At 50.4% G+C, this 18,007-nt stretch overlaps 2 protein-coding genes and 2 non-coding genes across 5 annotated transcripts in view; 3 read left to right on the forward strand and 1 right to left on the reverse strand.

The window, feature by feature from the left end:
* The window catches only part of IDH3G (isocitrate dehydrogenase (NAD(+)) 3 non-catalytic subunit gamma), a 44,502-nt gene extending 33,816 nt beyond the window's left edge, over window positions 1-10,686 (reverse strand). The window contains exons 1-7 of one of the 2 annotated variants that reach the window (XM_073639818.1): window positions 10,528-10,686; window positions 8,718-8,759; window positions 7,479-7,490; window positions 6,960-7,057; window positions 5,669-5,784; window positions 5,517-5,577; window positions 3,897-4,029 (exon numbers count right to left, since the gene is read on the reverse strand). In XM_073639818.1, coding sequence (XP_073495919.1) covers window positions 3,897-4,029; window positions 5,517-5,577; window positions 5,669-5,784; window positions 6,960-7,057; window positions 7,479-7,490; window positions 8,718-8,759; window positions 10,528-10,605 — 540 coding nt within the window. In that variant the 5' untranslated portion in view covers window positions 10,606-10,686. The remainder of the gene's footprint in view (window positions 1-3,896; window positions 4,030-5,516; window positions 5,578-5,668; window positions 5,785-6,959; window positions 7,058-7,478; window positions 7,491-8,717; window positions 8,760-10,527) is intronic. The other variant, XM_073639819.1, reaches the window with a different exon arrangement.
* A 253-nt stretch (window positions 10,687-10,939) lies between these two features.
* On the forward strand, window positions 10,940-15,203 carry SSR4 (signal sequence receptor subunit 4). Its single transcript, XM_073639820.1, has 6 exons — window positions 10,940-11,100; window positions 12,303-12,421; window positions 13,344-13,418; window positions 14,173-14,262; window positions 14,339-14,404; window positions 15,002-15,203. Exons 1-6 carry the CDS (start codon window positions 11,040-11,042, stop codon window positions 15,104-15,106), a joined length of 516 nt encoding a protein of 171 aa, XP_073495921.1. The 5' UTR covers window positions 10,940-11,039; the 3' UTR covers window positions 15,107-15,203.
* Window positions 11,259-11,393, forward strand: LOC141155621 (small nucleolar RNA SNORA42/SNORA80 family). The gene has a single exon (XR_012247548.1). It is a non-coding gene; the product is annotated as a small nucleolar RNA SNORA42/SNORA80 family (small nucleolar RNA).
* LOC141155619 (small nucleolar RNA SNORA42/SNORA80 family) lies at window positions 12,453-12,587 on the forward strand. Its single transcript, XR_012247546.1, has one exon. It is a non-coding gene; the product is annotated as a small nucleolar RNA SNORA42/SNORA80 family (small nucleolar RNA).
* Window positions 15,204-18,007: the final 2,804 nt, after the last annotated feature.

Here is an 18,007-nt window from a genome sequence, read left to right on the forward strand (position 1 = left end):
AGGCTGCAGTCAGTCTCTCACCTCGCGCTCCAGGCTGCAGTCAGTCTCTCACCTCGCGCTCCAGGCTGCAGTCAGTCTCTCACCTCGCGCTCCAGGCTGCAGTCAGTCTCTCACCTCGCGCTCCAGGCTGCAGTCAGTCTCTCACCTCGCGCTCCAGGCTGCAGTCAGTCTCTCACCTCGCGCTCCAGGCTGCAGTCAGTCTCTCACCTCGCGCTCCAGGCTGCAGTCAGTCTCTCACCTCGCGCTCCAGGCTGCAGTCAGTCTCTCACCTCGCGCTCCAGGCTGCAGTCAGTCTCTCACCTCGCGCTCCAGGCTGCAGTCAGTCTCTCACCTCGCGCTCCAGGCTGCAGTCAGTCTCTCACCTCGCGCTCCAGGCTGCAGTCAGTCTCTCACCTCGCGCTCCAGGCTGCAGTCAGTCTCTCACCTCGCGCTCCAGGCTGCAGTCAGTCTCTCACCTCGCGCTCCAGGCTGCAGTCAGTCTCTCACCTCGCGCTCCAGGCTGCAGTCAGTCTCTCACCTCGCGCTCCAGGCTGCAGTCAGTCTCTCACCTCGCGCTCCAGGCTGCAGTCAGTCTCTCACCTCGCGCTCCAGGCTGCAGTCAGTCTCTCACCTCGCGCTCCAGGCTGCAGTCAGTCTCTCACCTCGCGCTCCAGGCTGCAGTCAGTCTCTCACCTCGCGCTCCAGGCTGCAGTCAGTCTCTCACCTCGCGCTCCAGGCTGCAGTCAGTCTCTCACCTCGCGCTCCAGGCTGCAGTCAGTCTCTCACCTCGCGCTCCAGGCTGCAGTCAGTCTCTCACCTCGCGCTCCAGGCTGCAGTCAGTCTCTCACCTCGCGCTCCAGGCTGCAGTCAGTCTCTCACCTCGCGCTCCAGGCTGCAGTCAGTCTCTCACCTCGCGCTCCAGGCTGCAGTCAGTCTCTCACCTCGCGCTCCAGGCTGCAGTCAGTCTCTCACCTCGCGCTCCAGGCTGCAGTCAGTCTCTCACCTCGCGCTCCAGGCTGCAGTCAGTCTCTCACCTCGCGCTCCAGGCTGCAGTCAGTCTCTCACCTCGCGCTCCAGGCTGCAGTCAGTCTCTCACCTCGCGCTCCAGGCTGCAGTCAGTCTCTCACCTCGCGCTCCAGGCTGCAGTCAGTCTCTCACCTCGCGCTCCAGGCTGCAGTCAGTCTCTCACCTCGCGCTCCAGGCTGCAGTCAGTCTCTCACCTCGCGCTCCAGGCTGCAGTCAGTCTCTCACCTCGCGCTCCAGGCTGCAGTCAGTCTCTCACCTCGCGCTCCAGGCTGCAGTCAGTCTCTCACCTCGCGCTCCAGGCTGCAGTCAGTCTCTCACCTCACGCTCCAGGCTGCAGTCAGTCTCTCACCTCACGCTCCAGGCTGCAGTCAGTCTCTCACCTCACGCTCCAGGCTGCAGTCAGTCTCTCACCTCACGCTCCAGGCTGCAGTCAGTCTCTCACCTCACGCTCCAGGCTGCAGTCAGTCTCTCACCTCACGCTCCAGGCTGCAGTCAGTCTCTCACCTCACGCTCCAGGCTGCAGTCAGTCTCTCACCTCACGCTCCAGGCTGCAGTCAGTCTCTCACCTCACGCTCCAGGCTGCAGTCAGTCTCTCACCTCACGCTCCAGGCTGCAGTCAGTCTCTCACCTCACGCTCCAGGCTGCAGTCAGTCTCTCACCTCACGCTCCAGGCTGCAGTCAGTCTCTCACCTCACGCTCCAGGCTGCAGTCAGTCTCTCACCTCACGCTCCAGGCTGCAGTCAGTCTCTCACCTCACGCTCCAGGCTGCAGTCAGTCTCTCACCTCACGCTCCAGGCTGCAGTCAGTCTCTCACCTCACGCTCCAGGCTGCAGTCAGTCTCTCACCTCACGCTCCAGGCTGCAGTCAGTCTCTCACCTCACGCTCCAGGCTGCAGTCAGTCTCTCACCTCACGCTCCAGGCTGCAGTCAGTCTCTCACCTCACGCTCCAGGCTGCAGTCAGTCTCTCACCTCACGCTCCAGGCTGCAGTCAGTCTCTCACCTCACGCTCCAGGCTGCAGTCAGTCTCTCACCTCACGCTCCAGGCTGCAGTCAGTCTCTCACCTCACGCTCCAGGCTGCAGTCAGTCTCTCACCTCACGCTCCAGGCTGCAGTCAGTCTCTCACCTCACGCTCCAGGCTGCAGTCAGTCTCTCACCTCACGCTCCAGGCTGCAGTCAGTCTCTCACCTCACGCTCCAGGCTGCAGTCAGTCTCTCACCTCACGCTCCAGGCTGCAGTCAGTCTCTCACCTCACGCTCCAGGCTGCAGTCAGTCTCTCACCTCACGCTCCAGGCTGCAGTCAGTCTCTCACCTCACGCTCCAGGCTGCAGTCAGTCTCTCACCTCACGCTCCAGGCTGCAGTCAGTCTCTCACCTCACGCTCCAGGCTGCAGTCAGTCTCTCACCTCACGCTCCAGGCTGCAGTCAGTCTCTCACCTCACGCTCCAGGCTGCAGTCAGTCTCTCACCTCACGCTCCAGGCTGCAGTCAGTCTCTCACCTCACGCTCCAGGCTGCAGTCAGTCTCTCACCTCACGCTCCAGGCTGCAGTCAGTCTCTCACCTCACGCTCCAGGCTGCAGTCAGTCTCTCACCTCACGCTCCAGGCTGCAGTCAGTCTCTCACCTCACGCTCCAGGCTGCAGTCAGTCTCTCACCTCACGCTCCAGGCTGCAGTCAGTCTCTCACCTCACGCTCCAGGCTGCAGTCAGTCTCTCACCTCACGCTCCAGGCTGCAGTCAGTCTCTCACCTCACGCTCCAGGCTGCAGTCAGTCTCTCACCTCACGCTCCAGGCTGCAGTCAGTCTCTCACCTCACGCTCCAGGCTGCAGTCAGTCTCTCACCTCACGCTCCAGGCTGCAGTCAGTCTCTCACCTCACGCTCCAGGCTGCAGTCAGTCTCTCACCTCACGCTCCAGGCTGCAGTCAGTCTCTCACCTCACGCTCCAGGCTGCAGTCAGTCTCTCACCTCACGCTCCAGGCTGCAGTCAGTCTCTCACCTCACGCTCCAGGCTGCAGTCGGTCTCTCACCTCACGCTCCAGGCTGCAGTCGGTCTCTCACCTCACGCTCCAGGCTGCAGTCGGTCTCTCACCTCACGCTCCAGGCTGCAGTCGGTCTCTCACCTCACGCTCCAGGCTGCAGTCGGTCTCTCACCTCACGCTCCAGGCTGCAGTCAGTCTCTCACCTCACGCTCCAGGCTGCAGTCGGTCTCTCACCTCACGCTCCAGGCTGCAGTCGGTCTCTCACCTCACGCTCCAGGCTGCAGTCGGTCTCTCACCTCACGCTCCAGGCTGCAGTCGGTCTCTCACCTCACGCTCCAGGCTGCAGTCGGTCTCTCACCTCACGCTCCAGGCTGCAGTCGGTCTCTCACCTCACGCTCCAGGCTGCAGTCGGTCTCTCACCTCACGCTCCAGGCTGCAGTCGGTCTCTCACCTCACGCTCCAGGCTGCAGTCGGTCTCTCACCTCACGCTCCAGGCTGCAGTCGGTCTCTCACCTCACGCTCCAGGCTGCAGTCGGTCTCTCACCTCACGCTCCAGGCTGCAGTCGGTCTCTCACCTCACGCTCCAGGCTGCAGTCGGTCTCTCACCTCACGCTCCAGGCTGCAGTCGGTCTCTCACCTCACGCTCCAGGCTGCAGTCGGTCTCTCACCTCACGCTCCAGGCTGCAGTCGGTCTCTCACCTCACGCTCCAGGCTGCAGTCGGTCTCTCACCTCACGCTCCAGGCTGCAGTCGGTCTCTCACCTCACGCTCCAGGCTGCAGTCGGTCTCTCACCTCATGCTCCAGGCTGCAGTCGGTCTCTCACCTCATGCTCCAGGCTGCAGTCGGTCTCTCACCTCATGCTCCAGGCTGCAGTCGGTCTCTCACCTCATGCTCCAGGCTGCAGTCAGTCTCTCACCTCATGCTCCAGGCTGCTGTACTCTCCCTCTGTATTCTCCCGCACAATCAGGATGTCGATGTCCTTGTGCCGGGTCTGCACACCGGGCAAGCTCTGACAGTGGATCACATTGGCATAAAGATCTAAGCTGGTACTGAGAAGTGGGAGGAAAACACCAAAATTATAGAGAAACACCGACCCTACACATATAAGACTAAAGCGCAACTTGTCATTTCACATAGAACCTACAGAAATGCTCGGCCTTACTGCCCTCATCCCCTACCACAAGGAAAAACTGCTCTTGGTTCACATACTCGACTATTCTGTCCAGGAATGATCCCAATTACAAGCTCTGTAGGTTACAATTAACTATTTTGAGTACACAGTTCCTCTTCATCAGCATTCTGCCAGCACTACAGGTACTAGTACTAGCTTTCCTCACTTTCCAGTGTGCACCGCTCTTATCATTGTCTAGTGTCTAAAAGCCTTCTTCCGTCATGCTTTGTACGCAGATAAACAAAACAACAGGAAGATAGGAAAAGACCCCACTTCCTGTCTAAAGACTAAGTCCAGTCCCCCACTTGTTGTCGAGAGACTAAAACCCACCGCCACCGAAGGCCATTACATTTATTGTCTATGGGGCTGCCGGTATAAGCCAAGCGCAGCGCTCCACAGCCCCATGGGGTATAAATGAAGCGATGGTTGAGCATGAGCACTCCTGCTCCAGTCTATCAAGGATAAAAGTGCCCCGTTCTGCCAATCCATATGGGGTCCAGTGGTCGGACCCCCGCCGATCAGTGAGTTAACAATTATCCTGTGGAGAGGATATAACACTTTTTTTTTTTTCTTGGAATGTCTCATCGGAAAATTACCTGTTTTTATGTTAAATTAATTTAAGAACTTTGGGCAATTATTTTTCATTTTTAGGTCACCATCTGTAATAAAAAAGATATCCTAACGTGTTCCAGCTTTCACTTTAGCCAATAAGTTTAAAATTGGACTTAAACCTTTTCAGCAGTCTCATTATCATCACAGACAGCATTAAAATGACTGATAACACCTCTATACATAGTAGATAACACAGGATCCACCATTCACAATAGGAGATGTCACAGCTCACCTCCTCCTCCTGTACAATGACTCATAACACCTCTATATACAGTAGATAACATAGGATCCACCAATCACAATAGGTGATGTCACAGCTCACCTACTCTTCCTCCTGTACAATGACTGATAACTCGTATAGTAGGTAACACAGCATCCACGATAGGTGATGTCACAGCTCACCTCCTCCTCCCTGTACAGATCGGACGGCATATCCACAACACTCTCCCATAGAGGTCGATGACCATCTCCAGGCCTGTGTGGCATCTCTCTAATTACCGTGTACAGCAGCTCAGGACACACGGCCGCCCCCATTATCATATACTTTAAACAGAATTTAGATAATCTACAACCATGAAACGCACATTCCCCACTGGGGAGATTTCTGCACCCCAGGACTTAGTATTCTCCTGGGGTCCACAGACATATCCATGTAAACCTTCCCTATGGTATCATGTGTAAAGGCCATAACCGCCATCCCACAGCCATGTCCTTACCGAGACCGGGGAGAAGATCTCACCCGCAGTAACTCACCGAAGCAGGTTGTTCCGAGAGCGGTGAGATGGCGGCATGTTGTGGTTGGTCTCAATGTTACCTGACGGTAAAAAACAGACAGGTGCGATTATTAAGGGTGAAAATTTATACAAAGATACGAGCCTGCAGGAAACTCTATAGGAGCGCCGTACCTTTAAGAGCCACCCTGTTCCTTCGGATGGCGGTTATGGCGTTCTGGATGTCGTCTTCGTCTGTTGTGGTGGAGTTCACATTCACCACCTCGAAATCCACCGGCACACAGGCGTGTCTGCAACAAGATGGCGCATTACAGGGTCGTCCCATTCTTTACACTTATCCTTAGGATAGACGAGCAGTTTTAACCCCATAACGTACAAGTGGGGGTGTGGATCTGAGCGCGCGTCACACGGGTCCGGCGTCGGCTGCGTTACACAGCCAGCATCTTGTAACAGCAGCGATCAGTGATGGCTTTAATCACGGCTGTTTAACCCCTTCACGCCGCGGCCAATTTCCGTTTTTTCCTCTCCTTTTTCACAGAGCCATAACTCTTTTATTTTTCTGTCCACATATGAGGGCCTGTATTTTGCGGGACGAGTTGTACTTTTGAATGACACCATTCATTTTACCACACAGTGTATTGGAAAATGGGAAACAAATTCTAAGTGGGGAGAAATTGTGAAAAAAAGGAATTCGGACATTGCTTTTTGGGAATTGTTTTTACAAAGTACATTTTGTGGTAAAAATGCAATATGATTCTGCTCATCAGTACGATTACGGCGATAACAAACATCTACAGATTGTTTATTTTTTTAGTGGTGAAAAAAAAAAAAAAAATTGGGAAAAAAAACATTTTTTTGGGCTTGTGTCACAATTTTCCAAGACCCGGAACGTTTTCACTGTTCGGCCAATGGAGCTGGATGATGACTTATTTTTTGCGGGGCGAGATGACGTTTTTATTGATACCATTTTGGGATAGATGGGACTTTTTGATCTCTTGTTATGGCATTTTTTTGTGCAATTGCGGCGACCTATGCTGTTTTACCAGTTGGGTTAATTGTCTTTATATTTTGATAGATCGGACTTTTCTGAATGTGGTGATATCACAGATTTTTTTTTGTTTTTTTAATATCTTTACTTTCAATGGGGGAAAATGGGGTGATATGAACCTTTATGGGGTTTTTTCCATATTTTTTTTTTTTAAGACATTTTATTTTAGCTTTCACTGTATTTGTTAGCCCCCTTAGGGGGAATATATATGATAGATAGTTAGATAGAAAAAAAAAAAAAAAAAATTATATATATATATTTTTTTTATTATTATATTATATTATTTTTTTTATATTATTATATTTTAATACATTTCTGAAGTTTAAAGAAACACAACTGTAAGAGATTGGTTTCGCCATAGTAGTACTGACTCTGAGATTCACATCTCCAGGTGATTTTTCCCATGATGCACCTCACCTGAAAACCTCCTTAACGTGTAGGGACAGTTCCTGGCCGATGCCATCTCCGGGGATCATAGTCACGGTGTGTCGTCCTCCGTACTTTGCTGGAGGTGGCTATAACCAGACATACAAGCAAAGAGTTCTATATTGTAAGAATGATGGAGGATCGGCCAACACACCAGGCCGCCATCATTGCCAAATCTCTATAGACATAACCTATGTCTTTAATTAAAGGGGTTGTCCACCATTTGATAGAAAGGACAGCCCCAGTGCCCCTCATACCCATGGGTTGTATCCCAGACCCTTTCTACCAATTCTGGACAAGCCCTTTAAATAAGATTACGCGTCTCCCGGCACCGCTATCATTATTCTGATTGGACACAGCTCTGACAATAGTGTTAGAGAAGGCAGGAGACATGGCTGGCAAAGGATTACATCAGAAGACATGTAACGCTACAGACAATGGGGGTGAGACAGACATAGAAAGCACAGACACACAATACTCGGGGGGGGGGGGGGGGGGGCACATACTTACTATCATGGGTTGCTGTTGAAAGATAGAAAAAAAAAGCAAAGTCAGAGATGTACAGAACGGGAGAGAGAGGCGAGGAGCCACTTGTTTGTGACAAATGAAAAGGACAAAGCACGGATCTAGATGGACGCTGTGTAATACTTCATCTCCCCTGTGGTGGCGCTGCAGGAAAACGGAACACTCCTGACTAGGATTCCCCGCAGATTACAGGAGGGGGGGGGGGGACTCTGAGATCTGCGCTCCTGTCCTCTACACTCCACACAATTGATCACTCATTCCAATTACACACTTCTCCTGGATCACCTGGTACCTCACATTTACTGTCTCTCATTCTCACACTACCCCCACATCTCGCTCCCTTCTCTGTTGTCACCCCCTCAAGGCTCCATCCTGGGAATAAAAGTTCATCAACATTGCATATAAAAACACAAAGTCATTCACCCCTGAAGAAGCCCCCAGAGCGGCAAAACGGTATCATCTGTGCACAATGTATTATCAGCGATTAGCCATTTACATCCATGTATCTTGCTATATCTTTTGTACATGTAGCCAATGAACACTTTACTACAGGACTGGGAAGGATTCTCTACAGTGAGAGCATAAGATGGCAACTGTGGCTCTCATCACGGGTGGCCAGACTAGGTACCTTACATGTTTGTGGTCTGTTTTCGGACCGGAGAGACTTCTATAGGAGAATGATCTGAAGTGTATGTGGATCTTCCGGAGCGGACTAGGCCACACGTGGGCTGTGACGCTAAGCAGTGATGTGGGCAGGCGGGAAGCAACGCACATGGTTGAAATCACTGGAGTGCATCCCGTTTCATAGGCGGTCTAGTCAGAGCCAGAGGATCTGAAGACCAAAAAGGAGACTGATCTAAAGTGTATGGACGACCACGCAAGACTAATCTTTTACCATCTTTTTAAATCCCTTGCAGCCATCAAAACAATCAAGCAAAATGGCGGCCATCAATTTCCTGGATTTATGTCAATCTGAATGTTTGGTTGAAAAGTAGAGGGGAATCAATTTGCTCCATTATTGTTTTTGGGCATGCATATGTGGTTGGGCAATACCAGTATGTAGCACCCAGTTTTCATGAGCGGTGGTACACTGTGTGAAGGGTTGATGTAAATCCCTAGTGGCGGTCGTGGTCTGGCCGCATTTTATATGGTGGCTCCACAGTGATGGGAGGTCTCACTTCCTGCACAAGTTTAGGATGAGAGCTCTATGGGGTTGTCACTTACCGATGAATAGTCCCTGCGCTGGCTCCATGCCGCAGGCAGCACCTATGGGGAATAAGAGATCAGATAGGATAACATGTGATTCCACTTTGTGTCGTATGTGGGGTGAGGATGGTAGAAAGTCCTGGCGTCACTCCATGGATTTCACCAGCACACATGGGTAGAAGGAGATTGTGCCCCACACTGACCATAAATGTAAAAAATGAGAAGATGCCATTAAAGGAATGCTCCCATATCCAGTGATCGACTATAACTGCTAGATCAGTGAGGGTCTTACCACTGGGACCCCAGAGAGGAAGAAGGTCAAGACTGCGAACAGGAGGAGTTGAATGGTGCGGCATTCAAGTCGGTGACATTGACTACATCACTCAGTTATCTTCAGTGTCACAGTACACACGAGAGACTCACTGCTCAACTAACGGGGGACACAAGACTCCCATTACAGCCATCAGCTAGCTAGGATATACAACCCCTTTAACCTCTTCTCACTCCATGACGTAAGTGAAGTCTGTGTCACACAGCCAGCACCGGCCTCTAACAGCTGTGATCACGGCTATATAGCCACTTAAATAATACTGCCAAGCCCTGACACCAGAATTTAAGTGGTACAATTACAGGTACAATTCCTTTATGGGGGACTAAAAAAAAAAAATCTAGTAAAAAAAAAGTTTCAAAAATACATTAAGTGCCAAAGTTTTAGGCAGGTGTAGAAAAATTGCTGCACAGTAGGAATATTTTCATGCTAATATATTTTCATCAATTTATAAAATGCAAAGTGAATGAACAAAAGAGAAATTTAAATCCCATCAATATTCAGTGACCAACTTTCGCCTTCATCACTTCTTCTTGGTACTTGTACACAGTTTGTGAAGGTTCTCTGAAGTAGATTGTTCCAAACATCTTGGAGAACTGACCACAGATCTTCTGTGGATGTCACTTGTGCAAATCCTTCTGTGTCTTCCTGTGATCCCAGACTGGATGATGTGAGATCAGGGATCTGTGGGGGCCCGATCATCACTTCCAGGACTGCTTGTGAGATCCCTGATCTCACATCATCCAGTCTGTCTGGGATCATATGAAGACACAGAATAATTTGCACAAGTGACATCCACACATCTGTGGTCAGTTCTCCAAGATGTTTGGAACAATCACAAACTGTGTACAAGTACTGAGAAGAATTGATGAAGGCGTAGGTCGGTCACCGAATATTGATGGGATTTAGATTTATCTTTTGTTTATTGATAAAAATAAACTAGCACTTCTATTTCTAAAAGTTTCGGACTTTGCAGCCTTTTTTCCACATCTGCCTAAAACTTTTGAACAGTATTGTATAAAAATACAAAAATAAAATAAAGACACAAAAACATAAACCAACATACTTTTCAGCAGGAAAATATAAATAAAAAAAAGAAATAAACATTTAGCATCAGTGTCTGGAAATGTCTGATCAATTGTTGACATCATTTAATCCAAAAGATAAACGAGAAATATAAAAAAAAGTTACTGGTCTCGGAAAATTGCGATATAACGACTTTTATATTAAAAAGAAATATAGAGAAATTTAAGCCACTAAAATAATAATAATAAAAAATAATACAAAAGTTAGATTTTACTGTAATCAACTTGTGGGTCTCAAAAACTACAAGTCCCAGCATGCCTTGACAGCCGCATACAGGCAAGGCATGCTGGGAGATGTAGTTTTATCACAGAAGAGCCAAAGCCTCTTGACATTGAAAACACCTGAACGTGTCTGCAGACATCTCTGAACCCACAACATTAAGGTTACAGGCACCACCCTGAGCCCGGGCACTACCTGATGCCTGATGCCAACAGTCACAGGGAGAGGAGACAGGAGGAGCCTGGAAGCTGCGGACACCGTGCGAGCGGCCATTGTGGAGGTGGGAAAGTCGCAGTTTGACAGGTAATTGTCTCGCGCATGCCCAAAGACCTACTTCAACTGCACACGCGCCACAACCGAACTTTACTGCGCATGCGCTAACCCTGACGTGTCTAAGCTATTGAATAATAGGTGACTGGGCGCCATGTTTAATACTGGCATTACTATATTATAGCGCCACACACTAGACGCTGCACGGTATGTCACCATTCTACTAGCAGTTGATCTATAAAAGCTATGTACTCAAAATATGGTTTCAAAATACTTTTGTAGCTTAGGTCTCGGAAAGACGATTCCCTTATTAAAGATGGCTTCCTCTAAGACATATCCCAGTGTGCATTGTGCTAGAAGCTGAGGTGGCCCAATTTGGCTCCTCCTTCCTCTTTGAAAGGCTTGCTGCGGCGGAGCTGTGTGGTGTCTGTGGTGTGATGGCCGGAGTGGTGCGAGTACTGGCGGCTGTGCTGCTGCTGGCGGTGGCGGCCTGTACAGGTGAGGAGCCGCCTCTGGTGACGGCCTGTACCATGTGCGGGGGGGGGGATCACTGGGGACAGCTCCTGCGGGGTGGTGCCGGCCGGTGGCTCAGTTGGTTACGGCTCTGACTGCGGCGCGGAGGTCCCGAGTTCGAATCCAGTGAGTGATAATTATCAGCATGGAAATGGATTTATGGCGGGATGTGGTCAGTGATCCCCTCATAGTGTACCCCATGCCAGAGCGAGCGCTGCCCCTAACCATTGGCAGGATCCATCACTGTGGGCCTGACCACTGAAGCGGGCAGTACAGTGTTTTATTACTATGGAGGCCACTCTCCCAGGATGTGGGGCATGTCCTGTCACTAAACTCCAGCCCCTGGGGGAGAGGCGAGAGGGCGGCCGTGGCCTCAGCCCCTGGAGGAGGGGGGCGACCGTGGCCTCAGCCCCCGGAGGAGAGGCGAGGAGGGGCTCGGCCTTGGCCTCAGCCCCCGGAGGAGAGGCGAAGAGAGGGGCGGCCATGGCCCCAGCCCCCGGAGGTGAGGAGGGGGGCGGCCGTGGCCCGAGTCCCCGGAGGTGAGGAGGGGGGTGGCCTTGGCCTCAGCCCCCGGAGGAGAGGCGAGGAGGGGCTCGGCCTTGGCCTCAGCCCCCGGAGGAGAGGCGAGGAGGGGCTCAGCCTTGGCCTCAGCCCCCGGAGGAGGGGCTCAGCCTTGGCCTCAGCCCCCGGAGGAGAGGCGAAGAGAGGGGCGGCCTTTTGGCCTCAGCCCCCGGAGGAGAGGCGAAGAGAGGGGCGGCCATGGCCCCAGCCCCCGGAGGTGAGGAGGGGGGTGGCCTTGGCCTCGGCCTTGGCCTCAGCCCCCGGAGGAGAGGCGAGGAGGGACTCGGCCTTGGCCTCAGCCCCCGGAGGAGAGGCGAGGAGGGACTCGGCCTTGGCCTCAGCCCCCGGAGGAGAGGCGAGGAGGGGCTCGGCCTTGGCCTCAGCCCCCGGAGGAGAGGCGAGGAGGGGCTCGGCCTTGGCCTCAGCCCCCGGAGGAGAGGCGAGGAGGGGCTCGGCCTTGGCCTCAGCCCCCAGAGGAGAGGCGAAGAGAGGGGCAGCCGTGGCGCTGTGCTGCTCTGTAGTCTGAGAACACCTGGCAGCCCTGGTAACTGATGATCTGTTCGGTGTCGGACCCCCGCTGACCGGTGATTGATATCTTATAATTTTCTCCCCGTTCTGTCTTTCAGCCGAGACCTGCACAGAACCGGTCATCGTGCCGTCCTACTACACGACCTCAGACGCCGTCATCTCCTCTGAGGTGGTTTTCATTGTAGAGATCTCTCTGACGTGCACCAATGGCGCCCAGGTAACTGCTCTGACACCACCTCCTCCCACCAGCATGGCACTGGATTTATGGTGTGGTCCTGATGGTGGCCCCCCATAGTGTACCCCATGCGAGAGAAAACTGCTGCTCCGAACCATTGGCCGGCTGGTGCTCGTCAGCCGTGACTACTGAAGAGAGCGGCACATCCAGTCTCTCACCCGCTTTCCATCCTCAGGACTATATGGCGCTGGGGGGAGTGCGCCGTCCGGTGGTCTCACTGAGCCAGATACATGTACCAGCCACTGTAACCTCACAGCAGATATCAGCAGATATCACCCGGGTGAAGGGTTTCCTCACTAGTGATGTTATCTCTCGGCTTTGCCATCACTTGCTGAAGGTCTGACTGCCAAGACTCAAGGGGCCACAGCTGTAGTTAAAGGGGTTGTCTCCTCTTATTCAATTGCAAAGTGCCTGTAATAAATTAGCAATTTCTCTCATATTAAAAATCCTCTTTGATCTCAGGAACATCTTGAATTCAGCATTACGGCTCGTTGTGAAGGTTACAGTCCACCTCAGAGGTCGGTCTCCTAGGCAGAGCGTGCGCACTCACAGCTGCCTTCTGCAGAGCCGTTAGTGCCTCTGCTCTTCTGATACCGGAGGGGCTAAGCATTGGAGAACACCCCGTGCGGGCCAGAGATGTGCTCAGTCTTCAGGAGCACACCGCTCCCCCTTCCTCTACCACCAAGCAGGAAGGCGACCTGGAAAAGTCCAACTTTTTAATGAAACTTGAATGCAAAAAAATATATATATTTTTATCCCCAAATACATAAAGAAAAAATGATTGTCGTCCCCAAAGGAGGACAACCCCTTTAATATTTGAGTAGGGGTTATTAGTACAGCAGATGGTGTTTCTGTGGATAGTGGGAAATGTCCTGATCGCCCGTCTTCTTCTTCTCTTCTCTAGAACGTGGCCCTTTATGCGGATGTCAATGGGAAGCAGTTTCCTGTTACCAGAGGCCAGGACGTCGGGAGATACCAGGTAGGAATCATCTGCATGCTAATCTAGCTTGCCTAGAATTTTAGCTTTTTTAGGGATCATCTGATTGGACCATCCCAGCTCTCCGGGGCCTTCCTGCCAATACTCTCATCCCCTTGAAATAATTAATTATTGCTGCACGAGGGGAGATGATGAACTAGATGTGATCGCTGCTGACGGCATGGTGCTAGCGCTGCTCTGCCCCTGGCTTGTCCTCCACTGCCTGACTGTCAGCAGCGGTCTGTCTCGTTTGATGTGTTTTACATGCTCAGCAGTAATGGACTCTACAGTTTTACCTTGCTTTGTACTGTTGCATCTTCCTTCTTCAGGAGCGCACGCTCCTCTTCCTCCTGGCTTGCTGGGGGAGGGCAGTGCGCTCCTGAAGACCAGCGGCACGGTCACACTGCCGAACCAACCTTGCGTTCTCCAGTTCTGCAAACAGAGGCAACTTTGCTTCTGAAGTTTGGGAGAAAAGGCAGGAACCACCCGGCCAGCACCATGGGTGCGCTTGTAAGAAACGTGCCCCCCTCGCCTAGGAGAGCGGCCATTTCTGAGCCTGCAGAGGAGGCGTCTGGTAACGAGCAGTAAGACATAGAATTAACAATCCCTCCTTTCTTGATAGCGGAAAGGATTCTTAATTAGGGGTAAATTTAAGAGGAGTTTGTCTTTTTAGAAGCAATTTTATGCATTTGATAGAACGTTATGCTCACGTATTATTAGGTAGCATCTAAGTCTTTTTTTATTTCTTTTCCACTAGGTCTCCTGGAGTCTGGAGCACAAGAACGCTCACTCCGGCACTTATGAAGTGAAGTTCTTTGATGAAGAATCCTACAGTCTTCTGAGAAAGGTCAGCAGGGGGCAGTGTCGTCACCTCCCTACTAGTACTGTATTCTGTGTGCTCATGAATACGTCTTATTCTCTAGGCCCAGAGGAACAATGAAGACATTTCTGACATCAAACCACTCTTCACAGTCAATGTTGATCACCGGGTAAGCTTAACACACATTGATCTACACCGCTCCGGGATATATATAAATGTTAAAAAAAAAAGTTTGGTCGTTGGCTCCTGGGAAGAACTATATCGGTAGCACACATATGTAGAGGTGTCTGGAGGTGAAAAACTACCTTTTATAGGGGGCTGTCTGGAAAATATTGACATTCTGCAAGTCCTCCTACCGTAGAGCTTTTAGTTCAGTATGTCAAACACACTTAAAGGGGTCGTCCATTTTGGACATTCACTTTTTTTTTTTTTTAATTCTTGCCCACCCAATGACATCCTATTATTCATGGTGCAGGGTGTACGGAGCGGGCACAGGAGCTGAGCCCTCATATAAGGCTTATGCCGCTAGGTTACACAACTAGCATCTTCCTCTAACAGTAAAGTAAAAAAAAATCATGTTTAGTTCAATTTATCAAAATATAACATGTTTTAATGGGGGGGGGGTGAAACGCCAACATTGCTGTTTTGCTCAGCGCAAACCTTAAAAAATGCAATTGAAGCATAGTATGTAGCTGATGTTTCATTAGTATGGCAGTATCCTGCCTGGTGTCTTCAGGGTTAGTGACCGGTGTCCTTCTGCTTCCAGGGTGCATGGAACGGTCCTTGGGTCTCCACAGAAGTATTGGCCGGACTGATCGGTATATTGCTTTACTACACGGCGTACACCGCAAAGGGCAATATCCAGGCGTGAGAAGAACAAGCCGCTAGGGGGAGAAGGACTGGTCTGGGTGTAAAAAGTTGTCATGTTTTTGTCATTTAATGTGAATAAAACTTTTCTATACAACTAATTACTATTTTTATTTTTTTGTTGTTTGCTTGAAGTCATCTTTATACTCTGAAAACAGATAAACTACAATTGTTGGCCACCAAATGGTGTATGGCGCTCTGCTGATCTGCTCCATACATAGCAGCTGATCAGTGTAAGCCCCCCACTAATCTGATGGGTCGTTGATATCAAAGTAGTGGACAACCCCTTATTGTACAATATATCCCGATGTGCTCCGATCTCCTAGGTTGTGTATTTTTCCATCCCCCCCCCCCTCCATACTAGCTGGCAGATGTGTATATAATTCACTGTATACAGTGCACATTCATATGTACAATACAAAGCCATATGTGCTAGTATTCTGCACAGACCTCTAGTGGACATTTATAGTAAGTACATGAGTTTACAGATTGGCTTCGCCGTTACAGTTGTGGTACTCTAGTCTCAATATTAAGTTGACCTATTTATTTATTTTTTTTCAAGACTTCTTCTGCCCTTCGCCCCAGCAGCTGGATATCGGCTTCTGGGCCAAATCCAGACTGATGACCGCCCATTCTTGTCTTATCAGGGTTTGTAGTTTATCACAACCCTCTGTCAGGGCTGCACAACATGCGGCCCACCAAAGGATGTTGTGCGGCCCGTGAAGCTGTCTGGGATGCATCGGCTCCTTCTTCCTATGTACAAATGTATTCCCGTCTTTCGGATGTGAATACATTTGAACACTTGCGCCAGGACTGGGACTGAGGAGCGCGCGTCAGTCCCGCCTTACAGCAGCGTGATGAGGTCGGCGCGCTGCTGCCGACACCACACAGGCAGCAGAGACGCTGGGCCTCTATAGAGACGCTGAAGATTAAATGTGTTTATTCATCATTTTAGATGAGGCCGGGGGATGGGAGGGTCTATGTAACTGCGAAGGCACATTGTGGCGGGGGAGAGTTATTGTGAAAGGAGGCACAATATAACGAGGGGTTCTTGGGTGGGTGGACTTTATGAAGAGGGCAGCAGTGTGGAGAGAATGTTAGGGAAAGGGGCAGTTTTGGGGGATCTTTTGGAGTGGGTGTATATTAAGGAGTGGGGCACTGATTTGAGGGGATTTTATGCAGAGGGTCACTGGTGGAGGGGGGATATGGAGGTGGTGTATTATTGCGAGTGGCACTATGGGGGGGGTTATGGAGAGGCATATCGTCTGTGGGTGGGACACTATGGAGAAGGGCTGTGTGGGGGGGACATTATGGAGAGGATTTTATTATCGAGAGGGGCAGTGTAGGGGGGATTTTTTGTGCAGGAAGCACAGTGACGGGCAATTTATTCAGGGGTGCAGCATGGGAGATATTTTTACTTATGCGGCAGTATACCACCATTTTGTTTTTAATAAAGAAACAGCGTCGGGAAGTCTGCAGAGATGAGCTCTGAGCATGAACTCTAATCATGGCGTCTGTACTACATGGAGATAAAAGAAATGAGTGACTCCAATCAGAGATGATGTCCCCTATAAGGTTTGTAATACTGACTGCTTCTCATCAGTGCTGTGGTTCAAGCAATACAATTACAATTGAAACCAGAAGTTTCCATACACTATATAAAAAGACACCTATTAATGTTTTTCTCAATATCTGACATGAAATCAGAATAAACCTTTCCCATTTTAGGTCAGTTAGGATTACCATAATCTTTAATATTTGCCAAATGCCAGAATAATGAGAGAGAGAGAATGTTTTAAGGCATTTTTTATTACTTACTGCAAAGTCAAAAGTTTACATACACTAAGATTACTATGTCTTTAAACAATTCTAGACTGCCCATATGATGATGTCATGTGTTTGGAAGCTTCAGATAGGGTTTTTTATTTTTTTTTGGCAACATCCGAGTTAATTAGAGACACACCTGCGGATGTATTTTAATGCACACCTGAAACACACTGCTTCTTTGTGTAGCATCATGGGAAAGTCTAAAGAAATCAGCCAAGATATCAGGAGGAGAATTGTGGACTTGCACAAGTCTGGCTCATCCTTGGGCACCATTTCAAGATACCTGAAGGCACCTCGTTCATCTGTACAAACAATTATACGCAAGTACAAACAAGATGGGAATGTCCAGCCATCATACCGCTCAGGAAGGAGACGGGTTCTGTGTCCGAGAGGTGAACGTGCTTTGGTCCGACATGTGCATATCAACCCAAGGACAAAAGCAAAAGACCTTGTGAAGATGATGGCAGAAGCTGGTGAGATTATTATTTATTAGTATAGTGCCATTAATTCCATGGCGCTTTACATGTGAAAAGGGGTATACATAGCAAATAACAAGTACAATAATTTGAACAAAAACGAGTCAGCGACTGGTACAGGAGGAGAGAGGACCCTGCCCGCGAGGGCTCACAATCTACAAGGGATGGGTGAGGATACAGTAGGTGAGAGTAGAGCTGGTCGTGCAGCGGTATGGTGGAGCAGGGCTACTGCAGGTTGTACGCTTGTCGGAAGAGGTCGATCTTCAGGTTTCTTTTGAAGGTTTCCATGGTAGGCGAGAGTCTGATGTGTTGGGGTAGAGAGTTCCAGAGTAGGGGGGAAGCACGGGAGAAATCTTGTATGCGATTGTGGGAAGAGGAGATAAGAGGGGAGTAGAGCAGGAGATCTTGTGAGGATCCGAGGTTGCGTGCAGGTAAGTACCAGGAGACAAGATCACAGATGTATGGGGGAGACAGGTTGTGGATGGCTTTGTATGCCATGGTTAGGGTTTTGAACTGGAGTCTCTGGGCAATGGGGAGCCAGTGAAGAGATTGACAGAGGAGAGGCCGGGGAATAGCGGGGGGACAGGTGGTGGATTAGTCGG

This window comes from Phyllobates terribilis, unplaced genomic scaffold, assembly GCF_046119375.1.
Source record: "Phyllobates terribilis strain yellow unplaced genomic scaffold, ASM4611937v1 Scaffold_7__3_contigs__length_470593459, whole genome shotgun sequence".
Lineage (NCBI taxonomy): Eukaryota > Metazoa > Chordata > Amphibia > Anura > Dendrobatidae > Phyllobates > Phyllobates terribilis.

Bases quoted from the DNA above. Each gene is read 5' to 3' on its own strand.
- SSR4 (XM_073639820.1), top strand. From the start codon at position 11,040: ATGGCCGGAGTGGTGCGAGTACTGGCGGCTGTGCTGCTGCTGGCGGTG. The intron at 12,422-13,343 runs GTAACTGCTCTG...TCTCTTCTCTAG, and splicing joins CGTGCACCAATGGCGCCCAG to AACGTGGCCCTTTATGCGGA. The intron at 14,263-14,338 runs GTCAGCAGGGGG...CTTATTCTCTAG, and splicing joins CCTACAGTCTTCTGAGAAAG to GCCCAGAGGAACAATGAAGA.